We start from the raw sequence: 19,129 nt of genomic DNA on the forward strand, positions 1-19,129 counted from the left end.
TCGATGTAGATGAGGTCATGAGGGTGGGGTCCTCCTGATGAGATTAGTGCTTTTATAGGAAGAGATCAGAGCATTCTCTCTCTCTCTCTCTCTCTCTCTCTCTCTGAAAGCCAGGAATAGAGACCTCATCAGGAAGCAAATTGGCCAGCACTTTGATCTTGGACTTCCAGTGACATAAATTTTTGTTGTTTAAGCCCCCAGTCTGTGGTATTCTGTTATAGCAGCCAAGCTGACTGAGACGTAGATATTTTATTATGGGCATGTATAATTTTGACAAAAATAAAAACTAAAACAAAACCAAAAACAGTTCTCATAAATTTTGAGGAAAAAAGATGAACACAAACAGAAAATGAGGCAAAGCAACTGTACTAGTGTTTCACAGAAGAAATAGATAAATGACTAGCAAACTGATGAAAGGTGCTTAACTTGCTCAGTAATGAAAAGTTAAAAGGAATGCCATTTTCTCCTCTCAGATTGGAATAGATGAAAAGAGTCACTGTATCCAATACTGGAGAAGGCAGGAGCAAACAGGTACTCTCGACACTACATATAGGAGGGTAAACTGGAATAACCTTACAGGAGAGCAATTTGATAATGTATATCAAAATTGAAAGTGTAACATACCCTTCCATAATGCAATTTTCCTTCTAGAAATTTATTTTACAAAAATTTAGCCCAAGTATAAACATACATTGTAAATGATGTTCACCATCATGGCACTATTTTTTTTTTTCTTGAGATAAAATTCACATAACACAAAACTTACCACTTAAACCATTTTAAACTGCACATCACAAAGTTGTGCAACTATCGCCATTGTCTAGTTCCAGAACATTTTCATAAATAGGAAGCCCTGTACCTATTAAGCAGTCACTCCCTAGTCCCCCTGACCCTCAGCCCCTGGCAACAACTAATCTTTTCTGTTTCTGTGGATTTTCCTATTCTGGATACTTCATATAAATGGAATCATACAATATGTGGCATTTTGCATCTGGCTTCCTTCACTTAGCATAACGTTTTCAAGGCACATCCATGTTGTAGCATGTGTCAGTACTTTATCCCATTTTTTGGCTGAATGATAGTCTATTTATAGATATACCACATTTCCTTTATCCATTCAACAGTAGATGGGCAGTCCAGTTGTTTCTACTTTTTGGCTATTGTGACAATGGTGCTATGAATATTCATGTACAATATTTGTTTGAACAGCTGTTTTCAATTCTTTGGGGTATATACCTAAGTGGAATTGCCGGGTCACAGGGTAAATCTATGTTTAACTTATTGAGGAGTAGGGAAACTGTTCTCCATAGAGGCTGCACTATTCTACATGCCCTCCAGCAACGGATGAGGACTGCAATTTCTTCACATCTTTGCCAACATTTGTCAGATTTTTCATTTCAGTTATAGTACTTTTGAGCTGCAGAAGTTGTGTTTGGTCCCTTTTTATACTTCATCTCTTTGTTGATAATCCTCATTTTGTTCATAAATCCTTTTTCTGATTTCCTTTAGTTCTTTGTCCGTGGTTTCCTGGAGCTCTTTATACATATTGAAGACAGTTGGTTTAAAGTCTTTGTCTCATAAGTCTAGTGTCTGGGCCTCCTCAGGAATAGTTCCTATTTTTTTCCTTGTGAATGGGCCAAACTTTCTTGCTTCTTTGCATATCTGTAATTTTTTGTTGAAAACTGGACATTATGAATATTATAACGTGACAACCCTGGAAAGCAGATTCTCTCCCCTCCCCAGGGTTTGTTGTTACTGTTTGTGCTGGTGCTTGTTTGTTTAGCAACTTTTCTGAACTAATTTTGTAAAGTCTGTATTCTTTATCGAGTGTTGCCACTGAAATCTGTTAGTTTAGTGATTAGCTAGTGATTTGACAGAGATTTCCTTAAATGCCTGGAAAAGAACCTGTCCCAGTCTTTGCAGCTTGGCTCTGCGATGAGGCACTCCTTCACAGCTTACAACTTGGCCTCAGCCTTCACTTCCTGCTGTGAGGGGCCTGAAGGTCAGCCAGAGGTCAGAGCTTAGGTTCTTGTCCGGTCTTTCTTAGCATGTGTAATTCTACATTCTATGGAATACATGGGAACTTTTCACAGCGCCTACTCCCTAACACACCTCCTTCCTCAGACTCCCCTCAAGCTTTTCAGTCTGTCTTTGCTTGCCCCGACTGGTACCGTTTGACTCAGGAGGCAGCAGTTAACACCTTTGCCTTTCAGTGCTTTTGACAAATGCTGCCTGGAAGCCACCTCTGCCCTGGGGAAGCTCCTATGCAGGCAAAACAAAGGCAAGCCCTTGAGCCAGTCCTTTAGGGAACCACCAGACAGGTCAAAAGGCACAACCACAACTCTTAGAACAAGGTCTGTACAGTTCCCTCTGGCACTAGCAAGCTGCACCCAGAGCTGGCCGCCATCTTCAAGGCAAGGCTAATGCTGAGCTGGTGCATGGAGGATGGTAATAGAGGGAGTTAAAACACCACAGAGCTCTCTTACCAAAATTCTGCTTTTTTTTTTTTTCTTCATTATGCATTCCTCTGGTTGTTCTAAGTTTTTGATTAGATTCCAGAGTTTTGAAAAGGTTGGTTCTGACAGTTTTTGCCACCTCATTTGCTGCTTTTGTAGAGGGATGGAGTCTTGGATTTCCTTACTCTGCCATTTTTGCTGACATGCTCACGGCACTATTTGTAAGGGTGGGTGGCATGATGGATATTATAGATTGCTTTAATCAACACTCATCTATACCCTTTCTAGGAGCTGGAAGGTTGAAAAGTATCTTTCCAAGACACCATTGCAGCTAGGGTTCAGGATGTGTCAGTTAGAGGCATCTGCATGAGACAGACTCAGAACTGACACATGGGGAAAGAGGCAAGATTGGGGCGTCCACTTCACTAGTCCAGATACAGCAGAGGCGTCTGATTTAGGAGCCAATGACTCCAGTGGCATGTTCCTGATTTTGCATCTTCCTGATCACGGATGTAGCTCCCTTGGCAGGTCAATTCTGATACGTAGAATTTGGGAGTTATGCCTAGAATTTCAGCCTAGAGTATGTTTCTTTAATACTTCTAACAATTCTGTGAGGTATGTATACCATTACTAAATAAATTCCTTTCTGCTTAAAACAGCTGGAGTGGATTCAATGGTCTACAGCAAAGAACCCTGAAAAATTCAGGTAGAAAGTTGCAAGCAACTTTAAGGTCCATCAATAGGAGACTGAAGTATGGCTTATGCATATAATAAAAATCTACACAGGTGCTAAAAATAATACAGGAGCTCCACAGGTACTCACAGAAAGATGACCACAACATATCAACTGAAGACACTAATCACAGAGCAATATATGACTCCATTTTTGTGAGGCGAACGTGATGACCACTATACTACAGAAATCTCACTTTGTTTTTGTAAAGTAAGTTTATATATTTAAAGCAGTGGGTCTTAACCAGGGACAATCTTGTCTCCTCTCTCCTGGCTGGGGACAGCGGTCTGCGTCTGGAGACATTTTTGGCTGTCCCAACTGAGAGAGCGCTATGACATCTACTGGGTGGAGGCCAGGGATGCTGTTATAATCTTACAATGCACAGGACGGCCCCACAACAAAGAATTATTGGGCCCAAAATATCAATAGTGCCAAGACCCAGAAACTTTGATTTAAAGAAAAAATATCAAATTGTTATTAAAAAATACTTTTAGAGGGTAGAATTGAGCAACGGGGTAGGAGTTATATCACTGTATATACACGAACATAATATTTGCTTTTTTCCCCAACAATGATGATTCATTTTTTAAATTGAAAAAATACAAATAAGGAATAAATCAAATACCACTTATTTCTAATAATAAAAGGAACAAATGCTGGGGCTGGCCCGTTTGCATAGTGGTCGGGTTTGCACAGTCCACTTTGGCAGCCCAGGGTTTGCGGGTTTGGATCCCAGGTGCAGATTTGCACACCGCTTATCAAGCCATGTTGTGGCAGGCGTCCCACATATAAAGTAGAGGAAGATGAGCACGGATGTTGGATGTTGGCCCAGGGCCGATCTGCCTCAGCAAAAAGAAGAGAACTGGCAACAGATGTTAGCTCGGGGCTAATCTTCCTCACCAAAAAAAAAAAAAAAAAAGGAACAAATGCTTAGTGCCAAATATTTAGAAAACACAGAAATAAAGCAAAGACATCAATTATGATCCTTCTATATAGGCTAGAACTCTTAAACAATAAAACCCAACTGGAACTAATTTAAGAAAAGAGGAAATCTGTTATAAGGATTTTAATGTTTCATAGAAACTAAGGATATCCAAACGGATGTTGCTGAGCCTTGAGGCATTTGGAATTGGTAGACTGGAAGGTGTCACATCTCTCTGTTTTATTATCCGATCTTCTCCCTGAGCATTTGTTTAATTTTCTGTCTCTACAGAGGTTTCTTCTACTTCCTTCCTGGTCAATGTGGCCATGCTGGGGGTCTCCAAGAGCACCTTCACCACGGGCTCAGCGATCGCTAGGAGGACTCACAGCACTCAGCATATAGTCACATTCACAGCTACTCGCAGATTTATTATCACAGTGAAAGGATAGAAAGCAAAATCAGCAAAGGGAAAAGCCACGAGGCAAAGTCCGGAGGAAACTAGGCACAAGCTTCAAGAGTCTTCCCACATGGAGTCATATGTTTAATTCCTCCAGCAATGAGCTGTGACAACACATGTGAAATGCTGTCTACCAGGGAAGCTCACGAGAGACTGGAGGCCCAGGGTTTTTACTGGGGGCTGGTCATGTAGGCGCCCTCTACCTAGCATGTACCAAAACTCTAGACTCCCAGAAGGAAAACCAGTGTTTGTACCAACTGTTTAGGCACAGTGAGCCTCTCTTGTCAGTTCTGGAGATGGTGGGAACTCTCCCGGAACCCAAGTTACCAGGCCCTAGTCAAGGCCAACCCGGCAAGCAGCCTTTGCAAGCACAGCTGTCTCAGGCCTGTTACGTTCACTCTTTTCTGCGCAGTGGCAAAAACATGGCTGCCAACAGTATCTGAGTTCTGTACCGTAACATTCTCTCAGTTCTAGTTCCAAAACTCTTGGGAGGAGGCTGCTTGGCCTGGCTTGGATTGGGCGCCCTCCCTTGGATGAATCAGCAGTGATGAGGGTGGTCGTGGCTGCTGCTCTGTTATCCACGTAGATGAAGGTGGGAGAAGTCCCCCCCACCTGCTGTGCAAAAAATCTCACAGGTATCTTTACACCTTTTGATATTTTTGTTAGAAAGTAATTTTTATTACTCAAAATTTCATCCATCTGGACATGCACACACAACTGAGAGGAGGAGAGGGAGCTCCTAAGCATGCTGGCTCATGAGATAAAATCAACTGGAGATCAGGCTGCCAAGAGTCGACTGAATGTCTACCGCAACTTGAGAAATAAAGCCTTTCATCTTTATTTTCCAAATAAATTCTACCGTTGCCTCAGGCGGTAAGACAATGCCTGGTGCCATTTAAAATGTCTTCACAAATCACCACGTTTCATACACAGCTGCAGAAGCAGAGACAATGGGTGAAAAAGGGCCTCAATAGAGGAGAGGCCAATAATGACATTCATTTTCTATTGAGACTCTATCTTTAAAATGAAGTCAGGAAAAGAACCACTCTAATGACAATAAATAAATCAAAGCATTTTATGTTCTCTGAATTGTGCATATAGCCCTCAAGAGACGTGTCTCAAAAAAGAAAACAACAAATAGAGCCCCAAATGGCCTGATATTTCATAGGCTGCTTGCTATTGGATAAGCATATGTTAGTGCTTGTCTGTGGGAACTCAGAGACAGAAAAACAGAAGTTGCCAGCAACGTGGGTGTTCTTTCTGGATGCAAAATAAGATTTGTTTTGGACAACACAAAGACTGCTTTTTTCTCTAACACAGAAGATTATGTAGTTCCTAGCTAACAGGCTGAAAACAAGTTCAAGGATGTCTATTTGTGCCTTCATGACAGCACAGCTATCACCTATCTCCTTGCTAGCTGACTCTTGCCATACAAATTCAGCAACTGAATTTTCAATTTTCTTGCCATCTGACCATTTGCTTCTTGCTTTCTGAAATGCAAGAACCAAATATGATTTGAATAACAGGAGATACCTGTGCATCTTTATCTAAGGGAGGGGTCAGCCAACTTTTTCTGCAAAGGGACAGACAGTAAATAATTTCAATTTGTAAGTCACACAGCCAAAAGGGCTCTCTTGCAACTACTCAACTCTGAAGCTGTAGCACAAAAGAAACTACGGGCAATATGTAAGTGAATGGATGTGACTGTGTTCCAATAAAACTTTATTTATAAAAACAAATCCAGTGGGCTGGATTTGGTCCCTGGGCTAAAGTTGGCTGATCACTGACCTGAGAAGAAAATTAAATCTAGTCAGACCTACATTATTACTGTTTCCAATGGCAAAAGCTTTGATCATATAAAATGTTGACATTTACTATCTTTAAGAAATAAGATGTGGCCAGGCCAAAATGAGAAAATTCTCGGTTATATTACGTGCAATTCAGGGTAAGGACACCTTAGGTACACCATTTGGAAAAGCGCCATTTTTCTGAAAACTGTTTTATCCATCTTTTATGTTTATATTTTAATTTAAAAAGACAATTTTTTTTAAATTGACTTGCTAACTGTCACATGGCTTTAAAGTGGCACAGCAGAGATGTGACTGGAACCCCACTCTACAGGCTCCTCAGGCCCATTGTTTACACTGCCATTTCTTAGTTGTTCTCTTCTTCTGCTTTAAAATTTTTCCCAGAAAGGATCTGGTTTAATTATTGACTGTAATACATCTTTATGGCCTTTTCCCTCAGACTTTCACCCCCAAATTATATGTCATAACATAACATTCCATACAAAGAATATACTTGGCAAGGGGTGGAGGGATGCATTTATAGGGTGACTGGACATACAATAATGTACAACAAAAATTTCACAATAAAAAAAAGAATATACTTGGGTTATGAATCATAACAATAAAGTGAATATCTCTGAATCCCACCTCCCATATTAAAAACTGGAATACCAATTCCTTGCATCTGTTTTACTTTACTGTTTTATTTCAATTATTTTTAATATACGAAGTAATACAGGGATATGTTTTTTAAAGTTATAGTTTAACAAGATTTATAATTTAAATACCAGTTTCCTACCTCACCCCTACCTACCCCCATCCACCATCTCCCTGATCCCTCTACTTAAGCTCTTCTAACTGCTCTTTTTTAAAATAAATAATAGCTCTATTGAGATATAATTCACATACCATAAAGTTTACCCTTTTAAAATTTATAATCAGTAGCTTTTAGTATATTCACAACGTTCTGCAACCACCACCACTATTTAATTCTAGAACATTTTCATAACCCCTAAAAGAAACCTTGTGCCCAGTGCCTCCCTATTCTCCCCTCCCCAACCCCTGGTAACCACTAATCTACTCTCTGGCTCTATGAATTTGCCTACACTGGACACTTCATATAAATGGAATCATATAATATGTCGTCTTGTGCATCTGGCTTCTTTCCTTTAAAAAGACACAATTTTTAAAATAAATTTTTTGTGTTAAAAATTTACATGTTCATTGTAGAAAATGAAAATACTACAGGAAAGTATGAATAAATTTGAAATATTCACCCAGAGATAACCACTGTTAATATTTGTATAAATTTCTTTTTACAGAATTGGAATCATACTACACAGACTGTTTTAGAATCTGATTTTTGACTTAATGTACAATGCACCTTTTTTCCAGTGCCTTTAAATATATTTGCCCATGGGTCCAGCCCCGTGGCGTAGTGGTTAAGTTCAGTGCACTCTGCTTTGGCGGCCTGGGTTTGCAGGTTTGGGTCCTGGGCATGGACCTACACCACTGAGCAGCCACGCTGTGGCGGTGACCCACAAACAAAATAGAGGAAGACTGGCACAGACGTTCGCTCAGAGCATATCTTCCTCAGCCAAAAAAATAAATAAATATATTTGCCCAAAGAATAATTTATTTAACAGCTTTATAATATCCCATTGTACACATATACCATAATTTATTTGATTCCCCTACTGTTAGAAATTTGTATCACTTCCAGTTCTTTTAAAATAATTTTAAATAAAACTGTAATAAAATTGCTTGAAATCCTATCTTCATAGGCATCCATAATTATTTCCTTGAAATAAATACCTAGAAACACAATTTCTATGTCCAACGACATACTCATTTTTGAGATTCCTGATACGCACTGCTAAATTTCCCTCCCAAAGGCAGTATTCCTCTACACTCCCACCAAGGGTGGACCAGAATTCTCCTTTTGACCATTTCATCATTTAAAAATATCTTCCAGTATGGTAAGCAAAGAAATGGTATCTCATGTTTTCACTGGTATTGCTTTGATTACAAGTGAGATGAAACAATTTTAACACGTAGTTTAAAAAACAATTTTAATATTTTTGGCTATTTATAACTATGTACAATGCCTGTTAGTGATTAAAAGAACACTTTAACTACATGGAGTTCACTACACTGAGCTCAAGGATCTACAGCCATAGATGGTTGTCAGAGCCTGTGCTACAGAGAAGATATTCACAACCCTGGGAAGGCAGGACAATCACTTTAATTCCCTTGGAGACCAACGAGGAATCGAGGGAACGCCAAGTGTCCCGTTGCGCAGGGCTTCAGGTGTAACCACTCTCTAGCTGGGACTCTGCAAAAGCCATTACCATCGCTCTTTTTGTGCCTCAACTCCCCCCCAGAAGCCTTGAGCCCCATCCCCACTCAAAATGAAACCACAATCCAGATGTTCCACTCTCCAGTCTCGTCCCCACCACCCTGTACCTCGCCCACCGTCATCCCCAGCCACGAAGGCCTATATTCTGTTCCTCCAGCACATCAGGCTCCTTTCTGCCCAACCCCTTGCACTAACTGTTCCCTCTGCCTGGGACTCCTTCCACCCCGTCTCCACAGGGCTGCTTTTCCCGTCATTTTGGTCTGAGTGTACACATCACTTCCTCAGACAGGCCTTCCCAATCTAGAGTGCCCCTAGTCACCCTGCACCAGGAGTCCTGCTTAATTCTCTGCCCAGCCCTTGGGCCTATTCCCCCACCCCATCTCCTCTCTTTCTTTGTTGTCTGTCCCTCTTTGTCAACTGTCTAGACCTGGTTGGTGAGAACAGTGCCCAGCAGGTGTTCAGCATATATTTGTTAAGGGTATGTATGAATAAAATTAGCTTGGTGACTCCACCCAACCCTGGACTAAAACTAGTTTGGTCATTCTGTGATCAATACTCACCTAACCACCTGTCTCAGGCCAGGGCTGGAAGTATCCCTAGATGTTCCCCCCAGAAACTGCCCTGAACCAAAACGCTGGGAGCCCCCTCCTGACGCTGCTGGCCTCAGCCTGATGCAACACTGCTCCTAAGACATAGCAGCGTCCAGTTCTTAACTACCACTGTCCCCACAGCCTCAACCAGGGTCCATTAGTGCTCGGCATCTCATTCCTCTGGCCAGTAAAATGATAAGCCCTTGAAACTTTGACCCAGCCATTGTTAAAAGATAAAATGGGGGCTGGCCCAGTGGTGTAGTGGTTCAGTTCATGTGTTCTGCTTCAATGGCCTGGGGTTTGCAGGTTCAGATCCCGGGCACATACCTACACACTGCTCTTCAAGCCATGCTGTGGTGGCATCCCACATACAAAATAGAGGAAGACTGGCACAGATGTTAGCTCAGGCACAATCTTCCTCAAGCAAAAAGAGGAAGATTGGTAATAGATGTTAGCTCAGGGCCAATCTTTCTCTCCAAAAAAAAAGAAAAAGAAAAAGAAAAAAGATAAAATGAATCATGACGCTATGTGACGGGAAGATTTGGGAAGAAACGATCTTGTTGACAATTAAATTTTCTCACTAAAGTACCTTACTGAAATTATCTTACTAAAGGTAAGATGAGGAAGAGACGGTTACAGGATGTTTATGTACCAGCGACTACGGAGCCCCATGAAGAAAAGCACTAGTCTGGAAGGGCAAAGGTCTTATTTTAGCTGAAACCCATGGAGCTCCCACTATTTGTCATAAACCACAGTTATTCTGTTCAGCCTCCCGAGAAGGAGTAAGGAGTTCCCTGGGCTATTCAACTATTTGCCACAATTTTTTGGTTTAATTTTTCAGGAAGTAAGCCTTTAACTATGAAGCACATTATGATAACAAAGCTTGTAAAACAGGTTTGTTAAAGGAAATAGCATTTATTTACTAATACGTAGAATGTGCTATAAGAAAATGAATGTTCACTTAAGCGGTAAATGAACTCAAGAGACTTCAGATAAATAACCCTCTCTCTGTATGTGTGTGGTGTAGGTTTTTCTTGTTTGTCAGAAGGCTCCAGAACCATCAGGTCTAGCCTTGTAGAATGACTGAAATAAGCAGGGCTTCTAGCAAATCCAAATCCAACTATGGAACCTCGTTCTCCACAGCCTCTGTGGGACTTTCTAGCATTAAAGCTTTAGCGTACTGAGGCCTACGGATACCCAGAAAACGCCATGGGGGTGCCCTGCAGTTTTGGAGTCAACAATGACAAGTTTGGTGCTGCAGTGTCCTTTGTCATTTCTTTCCCTGTCCCGATGCCCTCAGACCTCAGCTAGGCCAACGATGGTCAGTTTGCTTGGCCTTTTGCCTTCCCTCGGCTGAGGGACCTTGGCCTGTAACACACTCTGACAAATGCATGGAATTCGGTCCTAAATCTCTGCAAAGTCCTCATACTTCCCAAGAAGCATGACTAGGTGCAGCCCCCCCACACCTCCACAAGTGGCACCTGGGCTGTGTTCCTAGGGCCCTGATGCCCTAGACTACTATGTGGTCGACACTGGTGATTTGGTCAAGGTCATACAGCAAATTTATAAAGGAGATTTCTGCCAGCACCCTGAGTCAGCCTGGAAATGGATTCTGTCCCAGAGCCTCCAGGGAAGAGCCCAGCTCAGCTGACACCCTGACATTTGAAGCAGAGAACCAGCTGAGCTCGCCGGGATTTCTGACCTATAAAACGGTGAGCTGATCATAGGTGGGTGTTGTTTAAGCTGCTAAATTCAAGTAATTTGCAGAAACAGAAAACTAACAGAGTGGAGTTACCAGGATCATGAGGTAACAGAGAGAATCCCACAGTTGCTTCCTTAGGGTCAGGTTATTTACTTTTCCTAGACGACAAACCAGTGAGGGTCTTTTCTTCTTCAGGCCATTAGTGTGCCCACTGTTCATGTCCAGTGTGTTTCTAAGTCTTTACAACACACGGGCTCTTGGCAACTTGGGATACAGAATCACAAAGGGTTCTCTTAGGCATAGTGTCACTTTTAGATCCAAGGTTCTCAATGCTGCCTGCACATTAGAATCACCTGGAGCCTGGGCCCCTGCTTGGGAGATTTTGAGTGCTTAATCTAGAGTTGGGCCCAGGCACAGGTATTTTATAAAAGCGCCCTAGTTGACTGAAGGTACAGTCAGCACTGAGAACCATGGCCGGGTGGAGAAGTCTAAAGACGTCCCCATGATCTACTCCCTGGTGTTCTCCCATGATTGTGCTATGTTACAGGGCAAAGAGATTTGACAGACGTAATTAAAGTTGCTAATGAATTGGCCCTAAAATAGGGAGACTATCTGGGTGGGCCTAACCTCATCTCCTGAGGCGTTTAAAGCAGAGTTTTCACAGGCTGGAGGCAGAAGAGGAAGTCAGAGATTCAAAGTGTGAATGTGAGGGGGATGTGACGGCCATTGCTTGGTTGAAGATGAAGGGGGCCATGTCGAAAGGACCCGAGAGCAGCCCACAGTTGCTGAGTGTGACGCCTGGCTGACAGCCAGCACGAAGATGGGGTCCTCAGTCTTACAAACACAGGAACCTGTCACTGACCTGCAGGAACCTGGAGGCGATTCCTCCTCGGAGCCTCCAGGTGAGAATGCCGCTCAGCTGACACCTGGATTTCAGCCTGTGGGACCCTGAGCTGAGAACCCAGCCATGTGTGCTGGACCTCTGCGCTCATAAACAGGTGTTGTTTTAAGTCACTGAGTCTGTGGTAATTTGTTACACAGCAAAAGAAAACTAATACAGTGACTTTGAAAGTAATAAAAACACTTGGTCATTTCTAGCCAAACTATTTTCAAATTATGTTTCCCATAAGAGTGAACCTGAGTACCACTTTACATACTTCTCTCTTTCTACTATAATACTGCTCCAATGTTTTAATTTGACACTTGAAATCTGAGGCCTTTAAAACTTGCTAAAAGTTATAGATTCTAGCTTTTGAGAGGTAGGTGGGGTGTAGGTAATCTCTACCTATGCCCTCAGCCAAATAAATCTCCAGTGTCAGGTGATTCATGTCCAGGGCACGGCAGGGTCCCAGGAACACAGCCAAGGTGCTGCCTGCAGAGGTGTGGGGTGGCTGCGCCTAGTCATGCTTATTGGGAAGTACAAGGTCTTTGCAGAATTTGACACATTCGTCAGAGTGTGTTACAGGCCAAGGTCCCTCAGCCGAGGGAAGGCAGAAGGCCAAGCAAACTGACCATCGTTGGCCTAGCTGAGGTCTGAGGGCATCGGGACAGGGAGAGAAATGACAAAGGACACTGCAGCACCAAAACTGGCACTGTTGACTCCAAAACCACAGGGCGCCCCCATGGCATTTTCTGGGTATGACCTCAGCACTATAAAGCTAGAAAGTCCTGGTTTCCTTGCTGGCTATCAGCCTTCGACATCTCTCAGCTCCTTCTCAGGTGTCCCCTCCACCTTCAAACCCACCAATAGTGCACTGAGTCCTTCTTATGCTTCAGAGAAAACTCTCGGCTTTTAAATGGCTCATGTGTTAAGTCTACCTGGATAATCTCCCTTTTGCCATATACAGGAAGCAGACTATACAAGGACAAGGGCCACTGGAGATCATCCTAGAACTCTGCCTATCACGCTCACCATCCTGGCTTTCTGCTCCTTTAGAACTCTTACTGGCAATTACATTAGAGATGGAAATTTCTCTGTCATCACCCAAAAGAGGGAACTAAAAGCAGATTAAGAAAGGGAGATGTTGGGGCTGGCCCTGTGGCATAGTGGTTGGGTTCGGCACATTCCATTTTGGTGGCCTGAGTTAGCGGGTTCAGATCCCAGGCATGGACTTATACCACTCCTCAGTCACTCTGTGGTGGCGACCCTCATATAAAGTAGAGGCAGACTGGCACAGATGTTAGCTCAGGGCTAATCTTCCTCAGCAAAAAAAAGAGAGAGATGTAGGGGTTCCATGGGTCAGGTCCATCCCTGGCTTCACATATAGCTAGCAGGCATAACGAGCACTAAGCCTGGGGACCGAGAGTAATTTGCAGGGCCTTCCTGAAAGTCTGATTTTTTCCAAAAAAGACCCAAAGAAATGAGTTGAGCAGAATGTCTGGAAGGGTCTCCTCTGCTGAGAGCCATTTCAAGCTCAGGGTGGACCTCACTCCACAGTGAGTGCATGCATGCTCACGTTCTTCCACTCGCTCTCAATCCTGAGGCTTCTTCAAGACAACAGAAAGCTGAACCTGGGCGCAGGGGAGGGTCTGGCCTGCCAGTCTCACTTTTCAATGCTGCAACATTGGAGCGGCCACCTTGTGTTACTTAAATTCCAACTGACATAGCTGCTAAAGTGATCACCTCCTCATTCTGATCTTCCCAAGTCTAGTACTTGGTGTGACATAAACCTTGGTGAAAACACAAATGTCCTCACCTTCTTCAGGTAAGGTGAGCCACTGCTCAAACGTCACCTCCCCAACCTTTGTATTAAAATTGTATCCACACGCCCAACATTCCCAATCCTCCTTCCCTGCTACATTTTTCTCCACAGTATAGACCACCTTTTACTATAGTACATATTCTACTTTTTAATTTTAATTATTGTCACTCCGATGAGAATGTAAGTTCCATGAGAGCAGAGATTTTGCCTGTTTCATTCACTGCTGATTTCCCAGCACCTAAAATATTACCTGGCACTAAATAGGTCCCTCAACAAAAATTCATTGAATTAACATATGGAGAGTTCTGACATAACCTATCACACTATACTTTGGTGGGGTAAAAAGAAAGTTATTTTAAGTCAAAATGCACATGGCTACTGGTTTTTAAAAGACCATGAACCATCTGAGTTTTCTACTATTTATTTTTGGCTTCCTAAGCTGGAGAGAACAGCTTTAGATGCTTAAAGAGGCATTTTAGACAAACAGGTCCAGACAGAGGATGTTTTGCGAAGAGTAAATAAATCAGACACATATGACGTATATTTATCTCTAGATTTACAGACATTTAACAATGAATGAAAAATTCTCTTCAGGCAAAATGAGTTTTGGGTTTTATCAAATGTAAGATGCTTTGAAAACTAGTTCAAGATGTTCACAAAACAAAACAAAAAAATCACTACAGGAGGAAGTATTATTCTTACTCTTATGACTGGAAATATTTTATTGTGTAATTCCTCCCTGCAGTCTAATTACAACAACATTACATCTAAAAGGGCAATTTCTTCAATTAAAATTTTAATTGTCTTTTCACATCCATTCTAGCACTTCCCTCCATCCATTTCCGTCAGTGGGGCAAATGGCCATGCAGTCAACCATCAGTGATCACATGTGGCTCAGCCACAGTCAAGACTTCATTCCTGGCTGACTACTACTTTTAATCTCCAATTTTCTGTTACCATTCCTATTTCCTTTACCCTAAAACCTCCTGTAGTCAGCCTTCTCTCCCTGACTTCTGATTCTTTCCCATTTCCTTGGCAGCATGGCTGACATGCCAAGAATGTGGTTATTGAGATGGCCATCCTTTCCGGGACAGTTTCAACCCTTGGAATGGGGTGAAGCAGCGGGTGGACAGAGCAGCTAAAAGAAAAACCAATGGGTCAGAAGCAAGCTGGTACTCTGGGAGCCTCTATTATTGTGCATTAACCTGACTGATTTCTCTCTTTTTCTTTTTTAACAGAAAATAAGAATGTAATGTCCAGGACACAAGACACTAACATTCTTGGGCAGATTCTGATTTTAAGACACCTGACTGCTGCCGTTAAAAACAGAATCCCAGCCCTGCTTCTCTACTCTCTGGGCTGGCTCTTGGCTAAGGCCCTGTTTTCTTGCTCCTTTCTTTCTTTCTCTGTCCCCACCACTCTCAAAAGTTTGAGGTTGAGAAAGGAGCATTGTGGTGCCAGCAGCTTCAGAACTTTTAGCAAAATGGGGTAAAGGTATGGGAAAGCTGTGCCTCACTAAGGAGATTAGAGTGGGAGCCGGCAATTTTAGAGAAGGTGTCTATTTCATGGGAAAGTAAAAAAATCAAACTTCTAGAAGAAAACAGGAAAACATTTTCATGACCTTGGAATAGACAAAGATTCTGAAACAAAAACAAAATGCACTAACCATTAGAGAAAAGATTGACAGATTAGACTTAGTTAAGAACTTTGTTCAACAAAGGAGTGAAAACTGAAACCACACTGGGAGAGGTGTTTGTAATACATCTATTTGACAAAGGACTTCTATCCAGAATATATAAAGAAGTCCTGAAAGCAGTAAGGAAGAGAAAGACAATATGATTTTAAAAACAAGCAAAAAACCTGAGCCAATTAGCACATGAAAAGGTGTCAACCTCATTAGCCATCAGGGAAATGCAAATCACAATCACAATGAGATACTGAGACACACTTATCCAAATGGCCAGGAGTAAAAAGTCTGACAATACCAAGTGTTGATGAGAATGTAGAGAAACAGATCTCTCATAAAGTGCTGGTGGGAGGTAAATCGTACGACCACTTCAGAAATCTGGCGCTATCCACTCGACTTGAACATATGCTTACCCGATGCCCAGCAGTTCCATTTGTAGGTGTAGATCCAGCAGAAACGAGTATGTATGTGTTCCAAGAGACATGTACAAGAACATTCCATCACTACTTATAATAGCCCCAAACTGGAAATAACTCAACTGTCTGTCAATAATAGAACGGATACATGAATAATGGTAGGATCATATAATGGGTTACTAAATGGTGAAGAAAATGAACAAACTATAGCTATATGCAACATGGACAAATCTTACAAACACTGTGTGAAAAAAGCCAAATGCAAATATTACAGGTTTTTGTTCCAATTATATACAGCTCAAATGCAAGCAAAACTAACATGGCAGACAAGGATGCACAGTTCTGTAGAAACTGTAAGGAAAAGAATTGAGGACAACAGTTATCTTCGAGAGTAGTGAGGGGTTATGACTGGAAAGGCATATGAAAGGTCTGGGGGGACTGGCAACACTCTATGGAAGTGAGTAGTGACTGCATGGATTTTCACTTCATAATAATTCATGAAACTATCATCTCCATTTGGTGCCCTTTTATCTTTGTGTATGATATTTCATAATAAAAAAGCTTAAACTTATATCAGGTATTACTTCCTTGTCTAACCTTCACAGAAAACAAATACTGTCCAGGTAAACCGAAACTCTTACATTAAATGCAAAGAACTCTTAAAGTAATAGAAAGAAAAATTCTGAAGGCCTGTCTATGTCGTGCCTTTATGTGAATTAGGAAAAGGGTCCTCTTTAGGGGAGTGATTTAGCAAAAGCTAACTCCTCAGGTTGAAGCAGCCTGCTGGGTGCACTGTGTAGGGAGTTTATGTCTCCTTTGAGCCAAAACAAAGGTACTCCTTCCTGCAGGAGATGCAGGTCTGCATTTAGGCACATGGTTTGCTGGATGGAGTGCAGACTGGCTTTCCACTTGCCTCTTTGTCCGGGTGCCTCTGTGCTGTGCACAGACAGCAAACCCTACCTGACAGCCCTGCCTAGGAGAATAGAAAGAGGACAGTTATACACACATTGGCCCATCCAAGCATTTGCACATATGGCAGACATACTGGCACAGGACTGCTACCACCCGGAGCTGGCTGGAAGCTGGCTGACTGTCACTTACAGCATAACCTTCTGTCTTCTTCTGGCACCACTTCAGCAGAGCGTTGCGCTTGGAGCCGCCGTATTCGCGGGCCAAGGCAGCCAGAGGATCTCTTCTTTCCACACTAGTCAGAAAGAAGAGCACATAGTAAAAAGATGTTTAAGTTTCAGAACCCTTGAATATACAAGAAACAAATAACTAGATTAGAAAAGCAAAAGTCTAGGATTATCTGGTGAGACTCGACAGAAATAACCAAATTAGTCACATTAACAATATATTTTTATTATGTCTTGTGGTATGAAAGAAAAATTAAACTGTGCTACTTTGCTATCAGAAGTCTGGGGAGAGGTTTTTTGTTTTTTTAATCCATCTGTTGCTCCATCCATCTAGCTTTTTACTTATTTACTTAAGTACAGTGTCATTTGAATTAAAAGACACCTACAGAAAAAACACCATACGTGTTTCAATGCTACACCTATGTCTAAATAACACATAAAAGGTAGACTAGGAGAGCGTATGAAATATACCAGGTTGGCTGCTTGTGGGGGTGATGGGAGTGGTGAAGAAAGGCAAAAATCAGTAAAAATGACTCAAAAGAGGGGCTTTGCACACTCCAAAGGTGATAATCATACACCTCAGTTTGTGGTACATTAACCTAATTCTGAGCAGCTGATGAGCCAAAGTTGAAGTGATTTTACCAATTAATACCTTAGCATTCCAAGAGCAAGAGTTGAGGTGCTCCAGCCTCAATCTTCTACAGACATCTACGTGAATTTTTATGCTAGCTGAAATTACCCAAATACTACAACAGGATGGAAGATCGCACAGGTTCTTCCATGATGGATTATATTCCCACAGCATTTGGAGCACTATCCTATTTCCTGACACCATGTGCAGGAGGGCAGGAAGAGAGCACGGAGAAGGGCAGTGCGGCTCTGGAGCACCAACTGCAGCAGGCAACAACGAAAGAGGAACAGGATTCACTCCTGGATGCACACATCATCAGGGCACAGATATGAGAATGTTCACAGCAGCACTTTTCATAATAGCAAAAATTGGAAAGAACCAAATGTACATCATCAGGAAAACGGATAAACTGTGGCATATCCATACAATGGAATACTATATAGCAATAAAAACGAATGAATTACAGATGTATGCAATAACTTGAATGAACAGCAAAACAATTTTTAATTAAAAAAAAAGAAAACAGGGGCCGGCCCCATGGCTTAGCGGTTAAGTGCTCACGCTCCGCTACTGGCGGCCTGGGTTCGGCTCTGGGCGCACACCGATGCACCGCTTGTCTGGCCATGCTGAGGCGGCGTCCCACATACAGCAACTAGCAGGATGGGTAACTACGACATACAACTATCTACTGAGGCTTTGGGGAGAAAAAAGGAAAAAAAAAGGAGGAGGATTGGCAATAGATGTTAGCTCAGAGCCGGTCTTCCTCAGCAAAAAGAGGAGGATTGGCATGGATGTTAGCTCAGAGCTGATCTTCCTCACCAAGATAAAAATACATAATACGTTTCACCATATTATGTATTCACCAGTCATTCACCACATAACAACGTGTTGGTCAACGATGGACCGCATAGACGATGGTGGTCCTGTAAGATTAGTCCCGTACAGCCTAGGTGTGTAGGAGGCTACACCACCTAGGTTTGTGTAAGTACGCTCTATGATGTTCGCACAACGACGAAATCGCCTAATGACTCGTTTCTCAAAACATATCCTCATTGTTAAGTGATGCATGACTGTATACAAAATATGTTATTTGGGGCTACAAACATACATGATGAAACTGTAAAGAAAAGCAAAGAGAGGCATTATAAACTTCAGAATAGTGGTGACCTGGGGGGGGCAGGAAGGTAATGCAAACGGAGAGGGGCTGACAGGGAATTTCACAGTTAATAATAATTTTGTTTTCCTTAAGCTGGAAGGTGGGTATCCTGGTGGCTCTCCATTGTGTTGTTATTCTTTACACCTTACACATATTTTATTATTATTATTATTTTGTATCATCTAATATTTAATAAAAATATTTTAAAATGGTTTTTAAAAGAGTAATAGGATGATTTAGACTTAAGCAACGTGAATTAAGGTAGAGAGATTTTTAGAAAAACTTCATACTTAAATTAACATTCTTCTTGTATAATTTGAAGATTGCTTTTCCTTGTATCTGGCAGATTTGTAAACTCAAGTCCATAGGTTTCTGTGGTCAGAGTTGCTGTTCAC

The 19,129-nt window shown here is 42.0% G+C and overlaps 1 protein-coding gene across 7 annotated transcripts in view; it reads right to left on the bottom strand.

The window, feature by feature from the left end:
- Positions 1–19,129, bottom strand: part of SPECC1 (sperm antigen with calponin homology and coiled-coil domains 1) — a 269,219-nt gene that overhangs the window by 40,091 nt on the left and 209,999 nt on the right. For all 7 annotated transcript variants that reach the window (XM_058559624.1, XM_058559629.1, XM_058559631.1 and 4 more), the window contains one exon: positions 16,913–17,015. In XM_058559624.1, coding sequence (XP_058415607.1) covers positions 16,913–17,015 — 103 coding nt within the window. The remainder of the gene's footprint in view (positions 1–16,912; positions 17,016–19,129) is intronic.

The sequence above is a fragment of the Diceros bicornis genome, chromosome 18, assembly GCF_020826845.1.
Source record: "Diceros bicornis minor isolate mBicDic1 chromosome 18, mDicBic1.mat.cur, whole genome shotgun sequence".
NCBI lineage: Eukaryota > Metazoa > Chordata > Mammalia > Perissodactyla > Rhinocerotidae > Diceros > Diceros bicornis.